This window comes from Grammomys surdaster, unplaced genomic scaffold (genome assembly GCF_004785775.1).
Source record: "Grammomys surdaster isolate TR1022 unplaced genomic scaffold, NIH_TR_1.0 125946, whole genome shotgun sequence".
NCBI classification, from domain to species: Eukaryota; Metazoa; Chordata; class Mammalia; order Rodentia; family Muridae; genus Grammomys; species Grammomys surdaster.
The window spans coordinates 3,096,861-3,114,460 of NW_021620768.1; the positions used below are offsets into that span (position 1 = coordinate 3,096,861).

A 17,600-nucleotide genomic window follows, 5' to 3' on the forward strand; every position below is an offset into this window, starting at 1 on the left:
CTACCCTAAGGATGGACTCAGGTCACCTACCCTAAGGATGGACTCAGTCTTCCTCATTTGGTTCATACACTTCACTCAGGGCTGAGTTGAAGCCAGGATTTTTTCTCTTTACTGTTATTGTATGTGTATGAGTGTTGCCTGCATGTGTATATATGTATACCATGAGTGTACCTGAGGAGTCCAGGACGCGTCAGGAACAGGAGTTGCAGATGTTCCTGGGGCTGCATATGGGTGCTGAAAGCCAAGCCTGGGTCTCTGCAAGAGAAGCAAGTGCTTATAACCGCTGATTTGTCTCTCCGGTCCTGAAGCCAGGATCTTGAGAAGAACTCCCTAAACTGGGCATAAATAAGTTCTGATTAGAAACCTAAAAATTCTAAATCTATCCCCTGGGTTCCTTTGTGCATTCAGTTTCCTTTTTCTTAGTTCTTGAGAAAGGATCTTTTTTTTTTTTTAAATGCCAGCCTTATCTCAGCTGAACCAAGACCAGAGCATGTTTTTGTTTCTTGTTTTTCATAGCCATGTCTAGAATAGGCAATGAAGCAAAAGCCACAGGGTTGAAAGTCATGAGGTTAGGACAAAAGACTTGGCTCTGGCCTCAGACAGCCTGGGCCCCTGACCTGGTGTCAGGTGAGCAGAGGAGTCCTGCCAGCTACGTTCACAGCATGTGCTGTGATGTGTCCTTCTGTTCAGGGATGAGGCCAAGAGAGATTAGCCCCAGAGACTGAGTGAAGTGGGTAAGGATAGCCTCAAGTTTAGCTGCCTTTTAGACTATCCTAGTAGTTTGTACCCATCTGGCTGCCAGATTGTATCCCACCATTGAAGTCAGGTCCTGTGAAGATGAGGAGTACCCAGGAAACATAGTGTACCAGTCAGTAAACCTCGATATAAACCAGACAATTAACAGTTAAACAACTAGCCATTATAGAACAGAGTCAGCAGTGTCTGGTGACTGACCAGCCTGGGCCTAGGGGTCACCAGGTCACTTTAACCAAAGGGGACCTCTGAAGAGCCTGCATATTACTCTTATGTCTATTAGCATGGACTTGCATGGAATTGGAGGCAGAGGTAGTTGCTGACAGAGTCCTGAATCCCACAGATCCAAAACCTCACCCTAGAAATAAGTGATCACCCCCTGTCTCCATACCCCCCACATACATACTTTGAGACAAGGTCTCAGTATATAGCCCTCACTGACCTAGAACTTACTATGTCAACCATGCTCACCCAGGACACATAGAAATCAGCCTGCCTCTGTCTCCTGAGTGCCGAGACTAAAGGTACATATCATCATGCCTGGTTAAAGCTTGCCCTCTTGAATTTAGTGGCTTTCTTTGAATAACTTTCTCCATTGTCCTTTCTTTGTTATAGAACTCTTACTGAGTCAGTAGCACTCCAGGGAACATCACTTTGTCGATTTGTTTTCATTTGTAGAAAGTCCTTCCTGGTGCATGACAGTCTTCTGCTCCTCTTCTTGCTTGCCCCACCATTTCTTCCCATCCTCCCTTGCTTCTGCCGACTGTCCTTCCCTAGAATCCTGCCCTGGACTCTCTGTCCTTCTGATCTGCTGCCCTCTTCTCTAGAAGTTGCTTTTATTCTCACAGTATTAACAGCCATGCATGGCAAGAATCTCCTTGATGCACACGTTGTCCTCTGTCTGGACATTGTCCCATGCCATCCCATCATTACACACCTGTGTACCCTGCCAATATACGCAAGGTATAGTGGTCCCTGCCCCAGCCGCCTCTGCCAAGCTGGAAACGTGTGTCAAAACTGAATCCCCAGTGGTAAAAGCTCAAGGCAAGAATGGGTGGGGACTCCCATGGCAGCAGGGTGAGCTCTGGAGGCCATCAGAGGACCAGGAGGGAAGAGAGGCTTCCCACAGAGAAGATGTCTGAGTTCAGTTTCAATGTAGTAGACATTCCACAGGTGCTAATAGACACGGGTAATATGCAGGATCTTCAGAGGTCCCCTTTGGTTAAAGTGACCTAGTAAGGCCCCTAGGCCTAGGCTGGTTAGTCACCAGACACTGCTGACTCTGTCCTGTAGTGACTAGTTGTTTAACTGTTAATTTTCTGGTTTCTATTGCAAGGTTTATCTGTACACTGCTATGCAGGCCAGATCTCTCACTTCTCTCCTATACAGTGATGTTAGAGTTAGCATCAAGTGACTCACAGACATAATTGTTAGTCCACGTTTTTAAGATTTTTTTTAAATGCCAGGAGGAGTGGCACATGCCTTTAATCTGAGCCCTCAGGAGGCAGAGGCAAGTGGATCTCTGTGAGTTCGAGGCCAGCCTGGTCTATAAAGTGAGTTCCAGGACAGCCAGGGCTATGCAGAGGAACCAAAATTTTTAAATGGTTTTGCACTGTATGCTGCACAATTCAAACTTTTTGTCCTTGCTTTTAAAAGAAACTTCACTTCCAGATGAATTACATACACTTGCAGTCCTAGCACTTGGGAGGCTGGAGCAGGAGAGTCCTAGTGTTCAAGGCCATCTTTCTCTACTTAGCAATCTCCAGGCCAGTCTGGACTACATGACACCCTGAAGTCTTAAAAAGCAACAAAGCTGGGACTGGAGAGATGGCTCAGCAGTTAAGAATACTTACTGCTGGCCAGGCGGTGGTGGTGCACGCCTTTAATCCCAGCACTTGGGAGGCAGAGGCAGGCGGATTTCTGAGTTCGAGGCCAGCCTGGTCTACAGAGTGAGTTCCAGGACAGCCCAGGCTATACAGAGAAACCCTGTCTTGAAAATCCAAAAAAAAAAAAAAAAAAAAAAGAAAGAAAGAAAAGAAAAGAAAAAAAAATACTTACTGCTTTGGCAGAGGACCAGAGTTTGATTCCCAGAACCCCAGTCTATTGACTCACAACTGTCTGTTATTGGTGCTCTGGGGGATCTGGTGCCCTCTTCTGGTTTCTGCAGAAACACACATATAATAAAAATACATAAATCCGAAACCCATACACACACATACACACATATATGCATAAAATATATAAAATATTACATATACATTACACACACACACACACACTCACACACACAGGGCTAGAGAGATGGCTTAGTGGTTAAGAACACTGGCTGCTCTTCCAGAGGTCCAAGTTCAATTTCTAGCAACCACATGGCAGCTCACAATCCAGTACCCTCTTCTGGGATGCAGGCATACAGGCAGACAAATCACTTGTATAAATAATAAATCTTTTGAGAGAGAACGAGACAGAGAAGGGGGAGGAGGGAGAGAGAGAACACTAATAAAATCCCAGAGCTTGCCTCTCTGGGCTTTTCCCTTCTCCGGCTAAGGTCTTCTCCCAATGCTTTCCTCTTCTCTGACTTCTGCCTTTGAAGTTTTCCTCTCACCCTCTGGATGACAGTGCACCCCACATGTCTCCTGCTTCTCACCCCCCCATGGCAGTGCACCCCACATGTCTCCACTTCCCTATCTTCACTTTTGCAGCTTTCTCCACAGGAAATGACCTTGTCCACCAGAGTCAGCTCATCTTCCATTTTTCTTCCACTTGGAGCCCATCCAAACCTGGTGTTAAGGCTCCTAGTGTCCAGCTTCCTGCTGTGTACTCCAGGCCCTGCTGCACACTGGTCTGGGTCACTTCCTTCAGCCCCGTGTGCTTCAGTTCTCTTTAACATGGGGGACTCGGGAGTATTTATCTCAGAGTGGCTTTGAACATTACAGCACCAAAAACAGCGCTTGCCTCCAGGGGAAATATCGTAGAGAGATCATTTCATTCTCTACCATAGCATCTGTTATTTGGATTTATCCTTCAGTTATTAGTCCAAGAAGACTTTGTGAATTTGTCTGGCTCCCACTGCTCTAAAAATGTCTGTACTTTAAGAACCCTAGTGGTGGCACACACCTTTAATCCCTGAACTCAGGAGGAAGAGGCAAGCAGATTTGTGAGTTGAAAGGCCAGCCTGGTCTACATGATGAATGCTAGCTAGCTGGGGGTTATATAGTGAGACCTTGTCTCAAAACAAACACAAACCTGACAAATGTTTTCCTGTATTATGTACTGTGAACAATGTCTTCAATACCACATACAGCTGATTTCTCTTTTTTGTTTTGTTTTGTTTTTTTGTTTTTCGAGACAGGGTTTCTCTGTGTAGCCCTGGCTGTCCTGGAACTCACTCTGTAGACCAGGCTAGCCTCGAACTCTCGAACTCAGAAATCCACCTGCCTCTGCCTCCCAAGTGCTGGGATTAAAGGCGTGCGCCACCACCGCCCGGCCTGATTTCTCTTAAAATACTGTGATCTGGGCTACCTATCAAGAAGTATTAGTAGAATTGAAGGTAAGCAGTACTCAGAGTAGACACTCTGCTACCCAGAGGCCACTTCTCCATTACCCTCAAAGGGACCCTGGAGGCCTCCTGCCTTCACGCATCCCTCGTCTTAGGCTTGGCCCATCTGGCTGTGCTGAGGGGTGTTTTCTTCTTAAATGTGTCTTTTTAGAGTTGATATGCAGTAACTGAGTTACCTGTGGGTTACCCATGGGCCTCATGACACCTGTCCATGTCCATTTGAGGTGCTCCATGTGATCTGTATGACTGATTTTCAGAAATCAGACGCCGCGGTTCCAAAGACCCCCTGGTGAAGGCCCTTCAGCTGCTCGATGGCCCATGTGAGGCAGGGGAGACCATGAAGGTGGAGGCCACAGCCAAGAGACGCAGCTCCAAGGACCTGCTGGGGAAGCCGCCTCAACTCTATGACACCCCCTACGAACCTTCGGAGGGTGGCCAACGTGTGGCAGAGGTGAAGGCGCGGCCAGCAGACAGCAGGCTGCCAGAGGAGGATGATCGGCCCGCTGCAGAGTACGAGCAGCCCTGGGAGTGGAAGAGGGAGCAGATCGCACGAGCCCTGTCAGGTGAGGTGCAGCACCTGCCACTCACCCTAATGCAGCAGTGCTACTGGCTCCCTGGGCACAGTGTGGCTTTCAGGAGTGGTTTAGTGGTGGTCAAGGGGGCAGGATGAACACACCCATCACCTAGCGTGAGTTCACTCAGAAAAAGTCCTCAGAAATCCAGAGCAGAGTACTAGTTACCAGAGCCTCAGAGAGGGGAGGAGGAAGAGAGAGGCTGGTTGCCATGTCCAGCTCCAGGGGGCTTCGACCCTGATGACCCATTGCAGAGGATACTGAGGGCGAGGCACGTTTGCAATCGCCAGAAGATGCCAAGTGCAGTGCCAAGTCCATTCCCTTTATGCTCCTCTTGGCAAGTCTCTTATTTTTATTACATTTGCTTGCCTGTGTGTCTGTCTGTGTGTCTGTCTGTCTGTCTGTCGTGTGTTTGTGGTAGTGAATTGTGACATGGTAGACTAAAAAACAACCTGTGAGGGTCGGTTCTCTCTTTCCACCATGTGGCTCCCAGGAATTGAACCCAGGTTGTCAGGCTTGGTGGCAGGCACCCTTCTTTACCCGCTGAGCTATCTCAACATCCCACAAGTCTCTGTTTTAACAAGGCATTTGAGTTATAGAACTAAAATTCTAGGTATGGATGAGGGAGACGTGGATTATATTACGCCTGTAATGCCAGGATTTGGAAGGAAGGAAGATCGGGAGTTCAGGGCTGCTCTCAGCTACACAGCCCTCTGTGTTCAAAAGAACAACGAGGCTAAAGTGGTGCCCTCGTTTCCCGGCTCTGCCTGGTGTGTAGCTGTTGGGGATGCCTTTGGCTGTTGGGGAAGCCTCCTTGATTGCTTTACATTGATTCTCCACCACTGAAGCTGTGGAATTGGAACCTACGTCCCTCACTCCTTCCTGGCCTCACTTGCTCTTCAAGCCTGTGAGATGCTCACCCAGCCCGGGTGAGGTGGATTGATGAGCCACTGTGGCTGGGAGTGAGAGTGAGGCTAGATCAGTTTTGTTGTCGTTGAGACAGGATCTCACTATGTAGCCTAGGCTGGCCCTAACCTTGCAATTTTTTTGCTTCAGTTTTCTTAGTGAGGGTGTTAGAAGCATATGTTACAATTCCCAGCTGCAAATTGATCCCTTTAGAAAGTAAAACCTAAATTGAAGGTAGAGTCACGCCTTCAAATGTGGACCTTTTGTTGAGGGGCCGGGGAAGCTGTCTCAGTCCAGGCTAGCCTCAAGCCCCTGATCTCAGCCTCACAAGCAGCTGGGACACAGGCACAGCCACCATGCCCTGCTTGTGTGAGAGTTTCTAAGTAATTTAAAGGAGGGTTGATAAACAGACTTTTAAAAAATAGAAAAGAAAAAAGAGTGGATGTGGGAGATGTGCTGGAGAGATGGCATGTACTGATCTTGCAGAGGATCTGGGTTCAGATCCCGGCCACATGTAAAGCTCACAACCTTCTGTAACTGCCACTTCCAAGACATAGCTTTTACAGAATTTGATTTGCCTTTGATTTAGAATTTTCAATGTATCTTTCCCCCTTCACAGCCAATCCAATTAAAAGTAGAATCAGTGTGCTGGTTGGTGGTGCATGCCTGGAATCCCAGCACTTCCTCCATAGCAGCAGAAGGAGAATGGCGAGTTCCAGCCACCCTCGGCTGCATCCTTGGCCAGCCTGGGGCTCGGCAGCGCTAACATGTCATTCCACGTTTTTGTCTGTCTCTGCCTGTGCTAGGAGTTTGTCTGGCTTGAGCTTGTGTGTGCTGTCACGGACTCTGTGAGTTCATGTCTGTCTGGCCTTCAGTGTCTGCAAATTCTTTTTTCACTAAAATCATCTACCGCAGGAGGCTCTTACAGGCTTTCTGTCCCCTCTCTGCTCAGATCCCTGAGCCTTGAGGAGAGGATGTGACACACATATTTGGGGCTGAGAGCTCCAGAGTCATATTCTGAGTTTATGTTTAGTCTTTAAAAAAAAAAAAGTATTCTAAGTGTTTTTAGAAAGTCCATGCTGGCCGGGCAGTGGTGGTGCACGCCTTTAATCCCAGCACTTGGGAGGCAGAGGCAGGCGGATTTCTGAGTTCGAGGCCAGCCTGGTCTACAGAGTGAGTTCCAGGACAGCCTGGGCTACACAGAGAAACCCTGTCTCAAAAAACCAAAAAGAAAGGAAGAAAGAAAGAAAGAAAGAAAGGAAGGAAGGAAGGAAGGAAGGAAGGAAGGAAGGAAGGAAGGAAGAAAGTCCGTCCATGCTGAAACACGGGTCTCTCTTCTCTTCACAAACTGTCTATAGTAATTAATAACTTCAAGAAGAACAGCCATATGAGGACACTAGCCATATAGTCAGGCGACCATGACAGCAGCACAGCAGTCTAGGGAGACTGCTTTTCATTGGAAGACATGTTCTTCCCTAAGTTAAGGCAGGTGCGAGCTTTCTTTTTTGAGGGTTACATGGCTGGCCTCCGTGTCCTCCAGTGTTAAGTGATGGCTTCCTTCCAGTCCAGTTTGAGGGATCTGATCGACCTCCAGGCAGAGAGGAGGCAGGGAGACCACATCACTGGCAGAAGACCTTGAAGCCGACCCTGTCAGACCACAGCGATGGGGAGAAAGTGGACCCAGGCCTGGCCCTGGAAAAGCAACCGTGAGTCTCCCTCACTGACTCTGCCACAGTCTATGGAGGATCTCCCAGCCTGTTTTGTATTGTTATTTGTTATTGTCTCCCAGCCCCTTTCGTCGTTATTGAATTCTTGTCTGGGTAGAGCTCCTAAACAGTGCGTTTGCTCAGGATGGAATTGTATCTTAAGAAGCATGTTTAAGCCTCCTTCCATACTGAAGGGAAACTTCCTTCCTTCCTTCCTTCCTTCCTTCCTTCCTTCCTTCCTCCCTCCCTCCCTCCCTCCCTCCCTCCCTCCCTTCCTTCCTTCCTTCCTTTCTTTCTCAAAAGATTTATTTATTTTATGTATGTACACTGTACATGTCTTCAGACATACCAGAAGAGGGCATCAGATCCCATTACAGATGCTTGTGAGCCACCATGTGGTTTCTGGGAATTAAGCTCAGGACCTCTGGAAGAGGAGTCAGTGCTCTTAACTGCCAAGCCATGTCTCCAGCCCTTGCTTTCTTTTTAAATGATTGCTTTATTTTTATTTTATGAGTGTTTGCCTGCCTGTATACATGTGTGATACTCAAAGCGGCCAGAAGACAGCATTGAGTCACCTGGAGTTGTGGGTGGTTATGAGCCACCCAGGTGAATGCTAGAACTGGACCCAGGTCCTCTGCAAGAGCAGCAAGTGCTCTTAACCACTGAGCCATCTCTCCAGGCCCCAGAGGGAAACATTCCAAACACACTCCCTCTCTTAAGTTGGCCATGTCTGATTGAAAGGCTTTGTAAGCCGGGACCGCTGGAATGAGCACTGTGTCCATTCTGAATATGAAGTAGGATCTACTCAGGCTGTTGAGTGCCTTCCAGAAACTCCTTACCATCCATGCTTTAGTGGGGTGACACTTCATCTGGATTTGCATGGTGACACTCACGGCCATGTTTTCTTCTCCCCTGTTCAGTTGGTATCATGGCTCCATTAGCCGAGCTGAGGCCGAGAGCCGACTGCAGCCTTGCAGAGAAGCTGGCTACCTCGTCCGGAACAGCGAGTCAGGGAACAGCAAGTATTCCATCGCACTGAAGTAAGTTCGTTGGTCTGGCTATGAGAGTCCTTCCTCCGAGCAGGTAGATGGGTAGTGGAAACAAGTGTAATTTGAAGGTGGGTCATAGGGGTGCTATTGACAGAAACCCAAAGGCATTTACTTGGACAACAGAGGGTGAGACCCTGTGATCAGAATGCAGACTTGATGCTGGATAATGACCCCAGTGTTGGTCACAGATGTAGTCCTGTTTTCTTATCATCATACGTTGGTACGCATTACCAAATCTAAGGCCTCTTAGAGGAGAAATTCTTCCTGATAAAATAGAAAAGTGTCGGGGCTAGAGAGATGGCTCAGTGGTTAAGAGCACTGGCTACTCCTCCAGAGGACTTTGGTTCAATTCCCAGGACCCACATGGTGGCTCACAGCCATCTGTAACTCCAGTTCCACTGCCTTCTTCTGGTCTCTGTAAGTACCAGGCACACACATGTGCACAGACACATATACTGACCAAACACCCATAAAATATAAAATAAATAACATTTTTAAAGTATCTGAGGTTGGGACTGTAGCTCAGTGGCAGACTACTTGTCTAGCACACACAAGCCCTAAGTTTGTCCCCCAACAGTGAAAAAAAAAAAGTCAATAAAATTTAAAAAACAGTGCAACTTAATCTCTTCTGTGTTTCTATGTTAATGAGTATTTGCCTTCATGTACATATGTGTACCACATACATGCTTGGTCCCATGGAGGCCAGAAGAGGACATCAGATCCCTGTAACTGGAGTTAGAGATGGTTGTGAGCCTCTGTATGGGTGTTGGGAACTGAACCCAGGTCCTCTGCCAGATCAGTAAGTGTTCTTAACCACTGAGCCATCTCTCCAGCACTATCCCCACCCCCACAATTATTTTTTCTTTTTTTGGAGGGTGGTGATGGGGACATACAGTGCCTCTCTATGTAGCCCTGGCTGCCATGGAACTCAATTTGTAGACCAGGCTGGCCTCAAACTCACTGAGATCCTCCTGCCTCTGCCTCTGAGTGCCACCAAGGCGCCACCAAAGGTGTGTGCCACCAAGCCCTGCACTCCTTTTCTTTTTTGAGGCAGGGTCTCGCCGCAGTGTAGTCCTGGTTGATGCAGAACTTAGTTATCTCCCTGTCTCTGCCAGAAGAGGAGTACAGGCCTGCACACACAGCTTCAGGCATTTTTTTCTTTATTCCCTAGTAAGTATGAGGGACCTTAATGACTAATGGATGCTTGATTGTCAAAATGCCAGCTGCGTTTGATACTAGTCCCTTCTGGAGAAGAAGGAAATGCTGAGCTGCCTGTTGCTCTGTCTGTCTGACTGTGCACAGAGAACTCAGTTTTGCCTGGTGGGCTTGGCAGAATGCGTCTCATGGAAATTCTCATTGCCCTGTGACTTCGGTGGCTCTGTACTGGAGGATCATTGTCAGGGGCCCTAACAGCACTTCCTTCCTGAGGAAGCTGAGCCCTGCAGCTGAAACAATCGGACTGGAAGGGAAAGGGGGGAGGGGCACAAGAGTAATATGGCTCAAAAAATGGGCCAGGCCACTCAGACAATACCAGGAACAGCCACCGTGCTCCCGAAAGCAGTGGTTGGGATCCAGTCTTTGAGCCTTCAGTGCCAGCTGTCACTATACGCAACCAGGACTGGTCTTTCCTCATGAGGGCAGGGGCCAGTGGACAGTTATTGTTGCTATTATTATTAGGGTACCTTTTGGGGGAAATGAAGGAGAAGAAACCACACATATCTTTTTACAGTGGAGAGGGGGTTGTATATGAACTGTACAGGGGCAGCAGGCTTGGACTCATGCACTGGTCTTACAGTCTGGGCAGCAGAAGGCATTTATTTGGCTTTTCCCCTCCAGTCCTGACACTGATGTGTAATAAGGATAAACCAGTTGGGGTGTCATGCACATGGACTCAGAAACTTCCACACGCTCCCCCAGAGTATTGACTGCTTTTGTAGAACAATTGGCCGAGTGGACATTCTGCTCACTCCTTCATGTCTTCTCATTTTTACCTCCAGGACTAGTCAAGGGTGTGTCCACATCATAGTGGCTCAGACAAAAGACAACAAATACACACTGAACCAGACGAGCGCTGTGTTTGACAGCATCCCTGAAGTGGTACACTATTACTCCAATGCAAAGCTGCCTTTCAAAGGGGCAGAGCACATGACCCTTCTCCACCCTGTTCACAAGCTTCACTAAGGTCCAGCCAGCAAGAGCCCAGCCATCTGCAAGGGCATCGGCACCCACCAGCATCACGTGGTCAGGACTCTCTTCTGCTGCTGCAGACCAGGAGTCAGCACCTAGAAGTCAAGCAGTCTGTGGTCCTAAATCCAGGACAGAGTGGTTTCCGATCTGTTCTTTCTCCCCCTGCCAAGTAGCTCTGCTATAAGAAAGTATTGCTCACCTACCACCTTCTCCCTTGCACTAGGGGTTCTGTTTGGAGTGTGACCCTCAGGAAAGGTAGATCTAGAACTCAGGAGCCCTGAACTTGTCCCTTGGTGCTATTCTCTGGAGTGCCTGGCCTCTGGTCAACAGAGAACCTCTAGGCCTTTATGAGCTACTGTGTGGGCTGGAAGATCCTGCAGTGTAAGCCCTTGTGAGGAAGTGGATGGATGTGGGAAACAAGAACAACGGACAGGAAAGCTGTCTTTCTCCATGTCCTGATGCAGCTGTGACCTTCACACAACATTCACAACCTGACGACTTCACAAGAGTATTATTTGGTTGGTCTTAAGTATTTGCTTTCTCGATTTCTTTGGACATTCTCATGCTTCTGCAGTTCATCAGTACTGTGAGCAAAAGTTGGACAGAGGACCCCAGAATAAAGTGTTACCAATATAATCAAGCGGTGGCATCCTTTCTATAATTCTGATTGTTATTAAGTGTACTCCAAAGATTTGGTTTCTGATTTAAAAAAAAAAAAAAACTACAGCTCTCAACACGTGTTTTGTTATTGGATAATTACATGGCTCTTCAGACAGCCTTCTCTTTGTGTATTTTTGTTGCATGAAATCATCTTTAAGGTTTCTTTCTGAAAGTAGATTTGCTTTGCATTTTGGGCAAAAATTTTTTACAACAAAATTGGGATCCAATTGTGTGAACTGAGTCATGGTCTGAAAAGATTGCCTCTGATGTATATAAAGAACAAGCCAACATGTGCCCTACAGAAACATTTTGAAAAATACTGTAGTCTGAGGCGATCTCTGCGGCTCTCCAGGTCACTAAGTCATTGCATGTTTATGTGTGATCTGTGTACTGTGGAAAATCCCACAGGAGGGGCACGCTGTGTGCAGGTGCTGTTGGGAATGGGCTGGGCCAGAGCTGGAGGAACATGTCTTGCTGAGGTTTGTAAACTGGATCTCAAGACTGTTCTCAAGGCAGCGCGCTGACCACCTTCCGTTGAAACTGAATGTTTGTAACTTCTCAGATACACAGAAAATATTAACCATAAGTCCGGTGTGGTGGCACTCAGGAGGCAGAGCCAGGTGGGTCTTAGTGAGTTCGAGGTCAGCCTGGTCTACAGAGTGAGTTCCAGGACAGCCTGGGCTACACAGAGAAACCCTGTCTCGAAAAAAACAAAAACAAAAAAACAAACAACAACAACAAAAAAAAAAACCTGGTCAGATTTCTTAGGAAAGCACAGCTTCGTCCTCAGCTCCCTCACCCGGCTGTCCTGACTGAAATATAGGAAGACTTTCGCTCCTGTTTCAGTGGATCTTAGCCAAAGGGTTGTGTGATATTTTGTTTTAAAAGGTTGAAAGGGACTTTTCCTCAGTGGAGCATAGCGGCCTTCAGGAGACTGCTCTCATTTCGGCTCCTGTGAAGGTCACTCAGTTTAAGTTTTCAGTAGCCACACTCCCGCCCAGCAGATCTCAGTCATCATTTATTGTCTTGTATACGTGCACTGTTCACTATGGTAAACCGATTTTAGCTCATCACTCTAGCCATGAAGCCTTATTTTTTTGCTTAGCCCTCCTTACTCTTCTAAGGCAGTGGAGCTGTTGTCTTTAATGGTAAGTGTATCATAAAATGTTTCTGGGTGGGGAAGGATTTGGGCCATACCTAGCAACTCCGATGAACATCGGCCTGACAGGCTGGTGTCACCTGGCCTCTGCTGCACACCCAGACGTACTCCCTCCATATTTGCTTTACATGACTGAAAGTGGAGGAGACAGTTTATATATAGCCCAGTCTTCATGGTGAGGCTATGGGGGCTATAAAAAGCAAAAGTACTGTAGATTAGTGAAAGGCCAGTGACGGAGGATGTTAAAGCTGCTATTTTCTTCTTAGGTTGTGACACAAGCTGACAGAAGCCAGGAGACTTACAGCTGGGTGGTAGCATAAAGCACCCTACCCTACATTCTAAAAACAATTAGCCCCAGCAGGGTGTCCTAAGCGCTCACTAGTGAGCCTGGGCCAGCTGAACTGAAGCTCTGGGGATTGTCCTCCAAGCTCCAAATGATTGGGCTTTTTGTCCTTTTTCTCCTGATAAAAGTATTTTCCCATTATCTTTATTCCTTTGAATCAATTCTGTCTCCCAGGAGGAAAAAAAAATTTTTTTCTAGAAAGATTGTCTTCTGGCGAATCCTCAAGATGCCGTGAATATCTATAGCATCTAGAGACCTGTCCACTTTTTCTCCTTTAGCAAAACTTATTTGTAAAAACTACTTTGTTCCAGGGCATCAACTTAGACAGGGACCCCTGAGAACGGAGGGCATCTGTAATCCAGCTAGCTATCCAGGAGGTAGGGCCAAGAGTCCAAAACTAGCCTGGGCAACAAAGCAAGGGTGTCTCCAAAAAGAATACAGAAAGGCAAATGGCATTTCTACTTCCTGTAATAGCATAGTGGATTCTGTCCAGATGTATTCTAATCACTGCCTGAAGTGGCGCCAGCCAGTAGGAAGTGCTGAGGAGGCAGAGGCAGGGAGAGTTGAATTCGAGGTTATTCTTGGGTTACACCTTAGGCCAAAGAAATGGCTCAGAGGTGGAAAATACTTGCTACACTTGTAGAAGACCCTGGTTAGTTCCCAGTATCCACATGCTGCCCAGGACTAGGGGATCTGGCGCCCTCTTCTGGCTTCTGAGGGTACTGGGCAGGAACATGGTACACACACACACACACACACACACACACACACACACACATACAAGCAAAACATTCATGCACATAAGCTTTTTAAAAACCTGAGTAAAGGAATAAAGAGCAGGGGAAATTTAGTGAGTATACACAAAGGCAAGCGATGGTAAAGGCACAAGTGTCCCTTCAGGCTACTGAGAATGCTTTAATAGGCACCTGTGAGAACAGCCTTTATTCTTGGCTGTTTGGCGTCTGCTTCTGATGTGCTGGAGTTCAGTCACTGGTCTCTGTCACAGGAAGGGAAGCCAGGCAGAGAACCAGTAGGGAAAGCTGACTGTTCTCAACATAGGTCCTGCCTTAATAGTCCTTGTTTGTGTTTGGATTATTTACCAGTGTTACCCCTGCTGGATAGATCTTAATGTTTAATACAAGAACAACCATGAGACATTCTTTGCTTGTTAAATGAATCTGTTAACATTTTAGTTAGAAGCTATTGCCTTTTTTTCCTTGCTTCTGTCAAGAAGCCAGTGCACCCTAGCTTCATTCCCCCATGTACATGCTTCTGATACTTAGGATTTCATTGCTTCCTTCCTGGGACCTCACAGCCATTGGTCATCTTTCTGTCTTCTGTAGCCAGCACTTGTTTAACCTTTAACTCCCTTAGGATCAATCTCTTTTCCTCTCTTTGCCACCTACATCCCACTAACTTGGCTTTGGAGAAATTTGACTTGTGTGAGCGTCCCCTGGAATTTAGTTTCCCTTCTTGGCGGAACCTATGCAATGAAAGATGGTGTTCTACTGCCATCTACTGGGGTCAGAGAAAACTGCAGTTGAGAAATAAGCTGTGCGTTTAGGGTAGTTTGTATAAAGGATTTCTGATACAATCCACAAATCAAAATAAACGATGACACAGCAGTTGCCATCTTGAAATATGCCCTTTCCTATAGAAATGGTGGTTTGACTCCTGGACCCAGGCTGGGTCATGTCACAATCTTAATTCTATTTTTGAAGACAGCGCTGTCAAGAGACCATTGAGCCGGGAATCATTTTGTTAAGGTCTTAGCTGTTCCAAATACTGTCAGGAGGAGCTGACATTTAAAATATCAATTGATACATTGTTTTAACTTTTTAAAATATTTAAGAGATTGTAATGCAGGTGCCTTGGCAATTGGTATTCTGGTGGAATCTTATAAATTGTTGGCTCTTGCATGGGCTAGTGGAGCTGTGTGCCTTCTGGAAGATGGTTTGCTCTGAAATGATACTTTCAATAAATGCTTTGCCAGGAAAACAGTCATTTGCTTTGTTCAGTTAGTTGCTGTTTTGGCTGGTGTTTTGGTTGATTGGTGGGTTGGTTGCTTGGTTGGTTGGTCGGTCTGTCAGTCATTCAGCCGGCTGGTCTTGCTGTGTTCTGGAGATGGGTCGCATGCACCAGGGTTCTGCCACCGAGCTGTACCCTGCTCAGTGAATTGGTTCCATTCATTCTGACAATCGCCTCCCTTCATGGAAAGTACTTCCTGTCCAGATACCTACTGGAGCGTTCTGTGAAACTGCTGATGCCAGAGTGTTCCGATGCAGTGAGCAGCCAGCAGCTGAGCCTCCCCCTCACTTCCCTCTACGGCCCTGCCACTCTATCCCTGGAGAATACAGAGCAGCGCAGTTCTCCTCTGCGGCTTAATCTTCCCCAGCAGGTCCTTTGTTCTCCTCCTTTGAGCATCAGAATTAGATTCGTGTGAATGTGTGTAAGAGAGTGTGTACATGTGTGTGCTAGTGTATGTGTGTGTGTATGTCTCTGTGTGTGTATATATGTGAGTACGTGAGTGTGGTGTATGTGTCTGAGTGTGTGTATGTGTGTGAGCGTGTGTATGTGTCTATGTCTGAGTATGTAAGTGTGTGTTTGTATGTATGTGTGTAACTGTATTGTGTGTCTGTGTATGAGTACATTTGTGTGTGTATGTGTGAACATATGTGTGATGTGTGTTTGTGTGTATGTATGAGTGTGTGTTGGTATGTGTCTGTGTGTGTGTTTGTGTATATATGTATGTGTGTGTATATGTGTGTATGTGTGTGTCTATGTGTGAGTGTATGTGTGTATATGTGTAGAGTATGTGTATATATGTGTGTCTGTGTGGGTATGTGTATTAGTGTGTATAAATGTATATGTGTCTGAGTGTGTTCATGTGTATGTGTCTGTGTGTATATGTATGCATCTGTGTGCATATGTATGTGTCTGTGTGTATATGTATGTGTGTACGTGTATAAGTGATTGTATATGTGTATTATGATTGTGTATGTGTGTTTTGTGTGTAAGTGCATATGTATTGTGTATTGTGTGTGTGTGAGTGTATGTATATGTGTGTACTTTACCTATATACCTTTAGGACTATATATCTATATAACTGCTGTCCTGGAACCAGGCTGGCCTTGAGTTACCCCTGTCTCTGCCTCCCCACTGCTGGGATTAAAGTTGTGTGCCACCACTCCCGGCTTTTTTTCATTTTTTTAAAAAAAGCTATTGTATTTTTAGTTATGTAAAGAGGGGTTGTTGGTATGTGTACCTTTCTGTGGAGACCAGAGGATCAGATCCCTTAGAGTAAGGGCTACAAGCAGTTGTTAGCTGATGCATGTGTACATGCTCTTAACTGGTGAGCCGTCTCTCCAGCCCTGCTCATTTTTATTTGTGTGGATGTGTGCAGTGTGTGCAGACGAGAGAGAGGATACTGGATCTCCAGAATCTGGAGTTCTGTGGCACTGGGAGTTCGAAGAATTCTCTTCAAGAAAAGCAGTTGCTCTTAACCACTGAGCCCTCTAGCATCTGGTTTTTACCTTCTGCTGAGCATGGATTTGCCACCAGGTGGTATAAGTACCTATTGTTTTTCTGTATTCATGTGTAAGAAAGAAGGATGTTTACATGCAGTAATGTTCCTTCTGCCCCATCTAGAGAATCAGAGTGATGTTGTTTAGAATTCAGACTGAACATATTTGTAAGAGCCCAGGTTTAGGTCCTGAATGTTGAATTCCGGAACTGTGAAGGGGCAAAGGTGTAAGTAGCCTCCTTTTTTCAAATAAAGATCTCAATGCTCAGATGATCAATAAGTGTCTTGGGTCAGTCACATGGGAAGCAACAGGCAACCCAGGTCTGCCTCAAATCCAGGTGTTTGTTTGTCAGTGTTATTGTTGAAACAGGATGTTGTTGTTTGTTTGTTTGTTTTATTTTTGTTTTTTGTTTTTATTTTTTTAATGTAGTCCAAGTCTCTTCCAACTTAAGGTCCCCCTGCCTCTACTGTCCTAGTCCTGGGATTGCTGGTGTGTGCCACCATGCCTAGCCATGCATGACTTTTAATTGCCACACCTCTGCTTTCCCTCCCAGGTCACATACTCCGCCTACAGAACCTCCACATCTGCACATCGGGACCAGTGAGGTGAGGTCCTGGAGGGCTGCCCAGGCTTAGGAGCACTGGCTGCCCTTGCAGAGCTCCCTTCCCAGCACGTATGTGGCTCACAGCAACCCGGAACTTCAGGTCCACAGGAGCTACACCTCTGCAGGCTCTGCGTTCACACGGTCAAGCAAACACTCAGACATGGAAAATAAGAACAAATGCACAGTTTTAAAAACACACCCGTATTCTCCTATATTTTTGGTTGTGAGCCTCGCCTTTAACAGCTGAGCCATCTCTCCAGCCCACACCGCTCTATTCTCTGACAATGGAAATGTATCAGGCTCTATTCTCTGACAATGGAAATGTATCAGGCTCTATTCTCTGACAATGGAAATATATCAGGCCGACTGGACATGAAGGTTTGCAGTGCTGAGCAGAGTTCTCTCCCAGAGCCCTTGAACTCTGAGCTCTCCCGGAAAGCTGGGCCAAAGGCTCTCTATATGCCCCCAAGGCAACCGTAACAAGAGAGAGAATGAACGGCTTAGAAAGAGGAGAGGTGGCCCCTATCTTTAACTTAACTCTTTTTTTTTTTTTTTTTTTTTTTTTTTGGTTTTTTGAGACA

General features: G+C 46.5%; 1 protein-coding gene across 1 annotated transcript in view; it reads left to right on the forward strand.

The window, feature by feature from the left end:
• She (Src homology 2 domain containing E) overlaps positions 1-11,369 on the forward strand; it is a 22,688-nt gene extending 11,319 nt beyond the window's left edge. The window contains exons 3-6 of the mRNA XM_028753267.1: positions 4,567-4,872; positions 7,352-7,493; positions 8,414-8,533; positions 10,540-11,369. Of these exons, the coding sequence (XP_028609100.1) occupies positions 4,567-4,872; positions 7,352-7,493; positions 8,414-8,533; positions 10,540-10,723 (752 nt within the window). The 3' untranslated portion in view covers positions 10,724-11,369. The remainder of the gene's footprint in view (positions 1-4,566; positions 4,873-7,351; positions 7,494-8,413; positions 8,534-10,539) is intronic.
• The last annotated feature ends 6,231 nt before the right edge of the window (positions 11,370-17,600 follow it).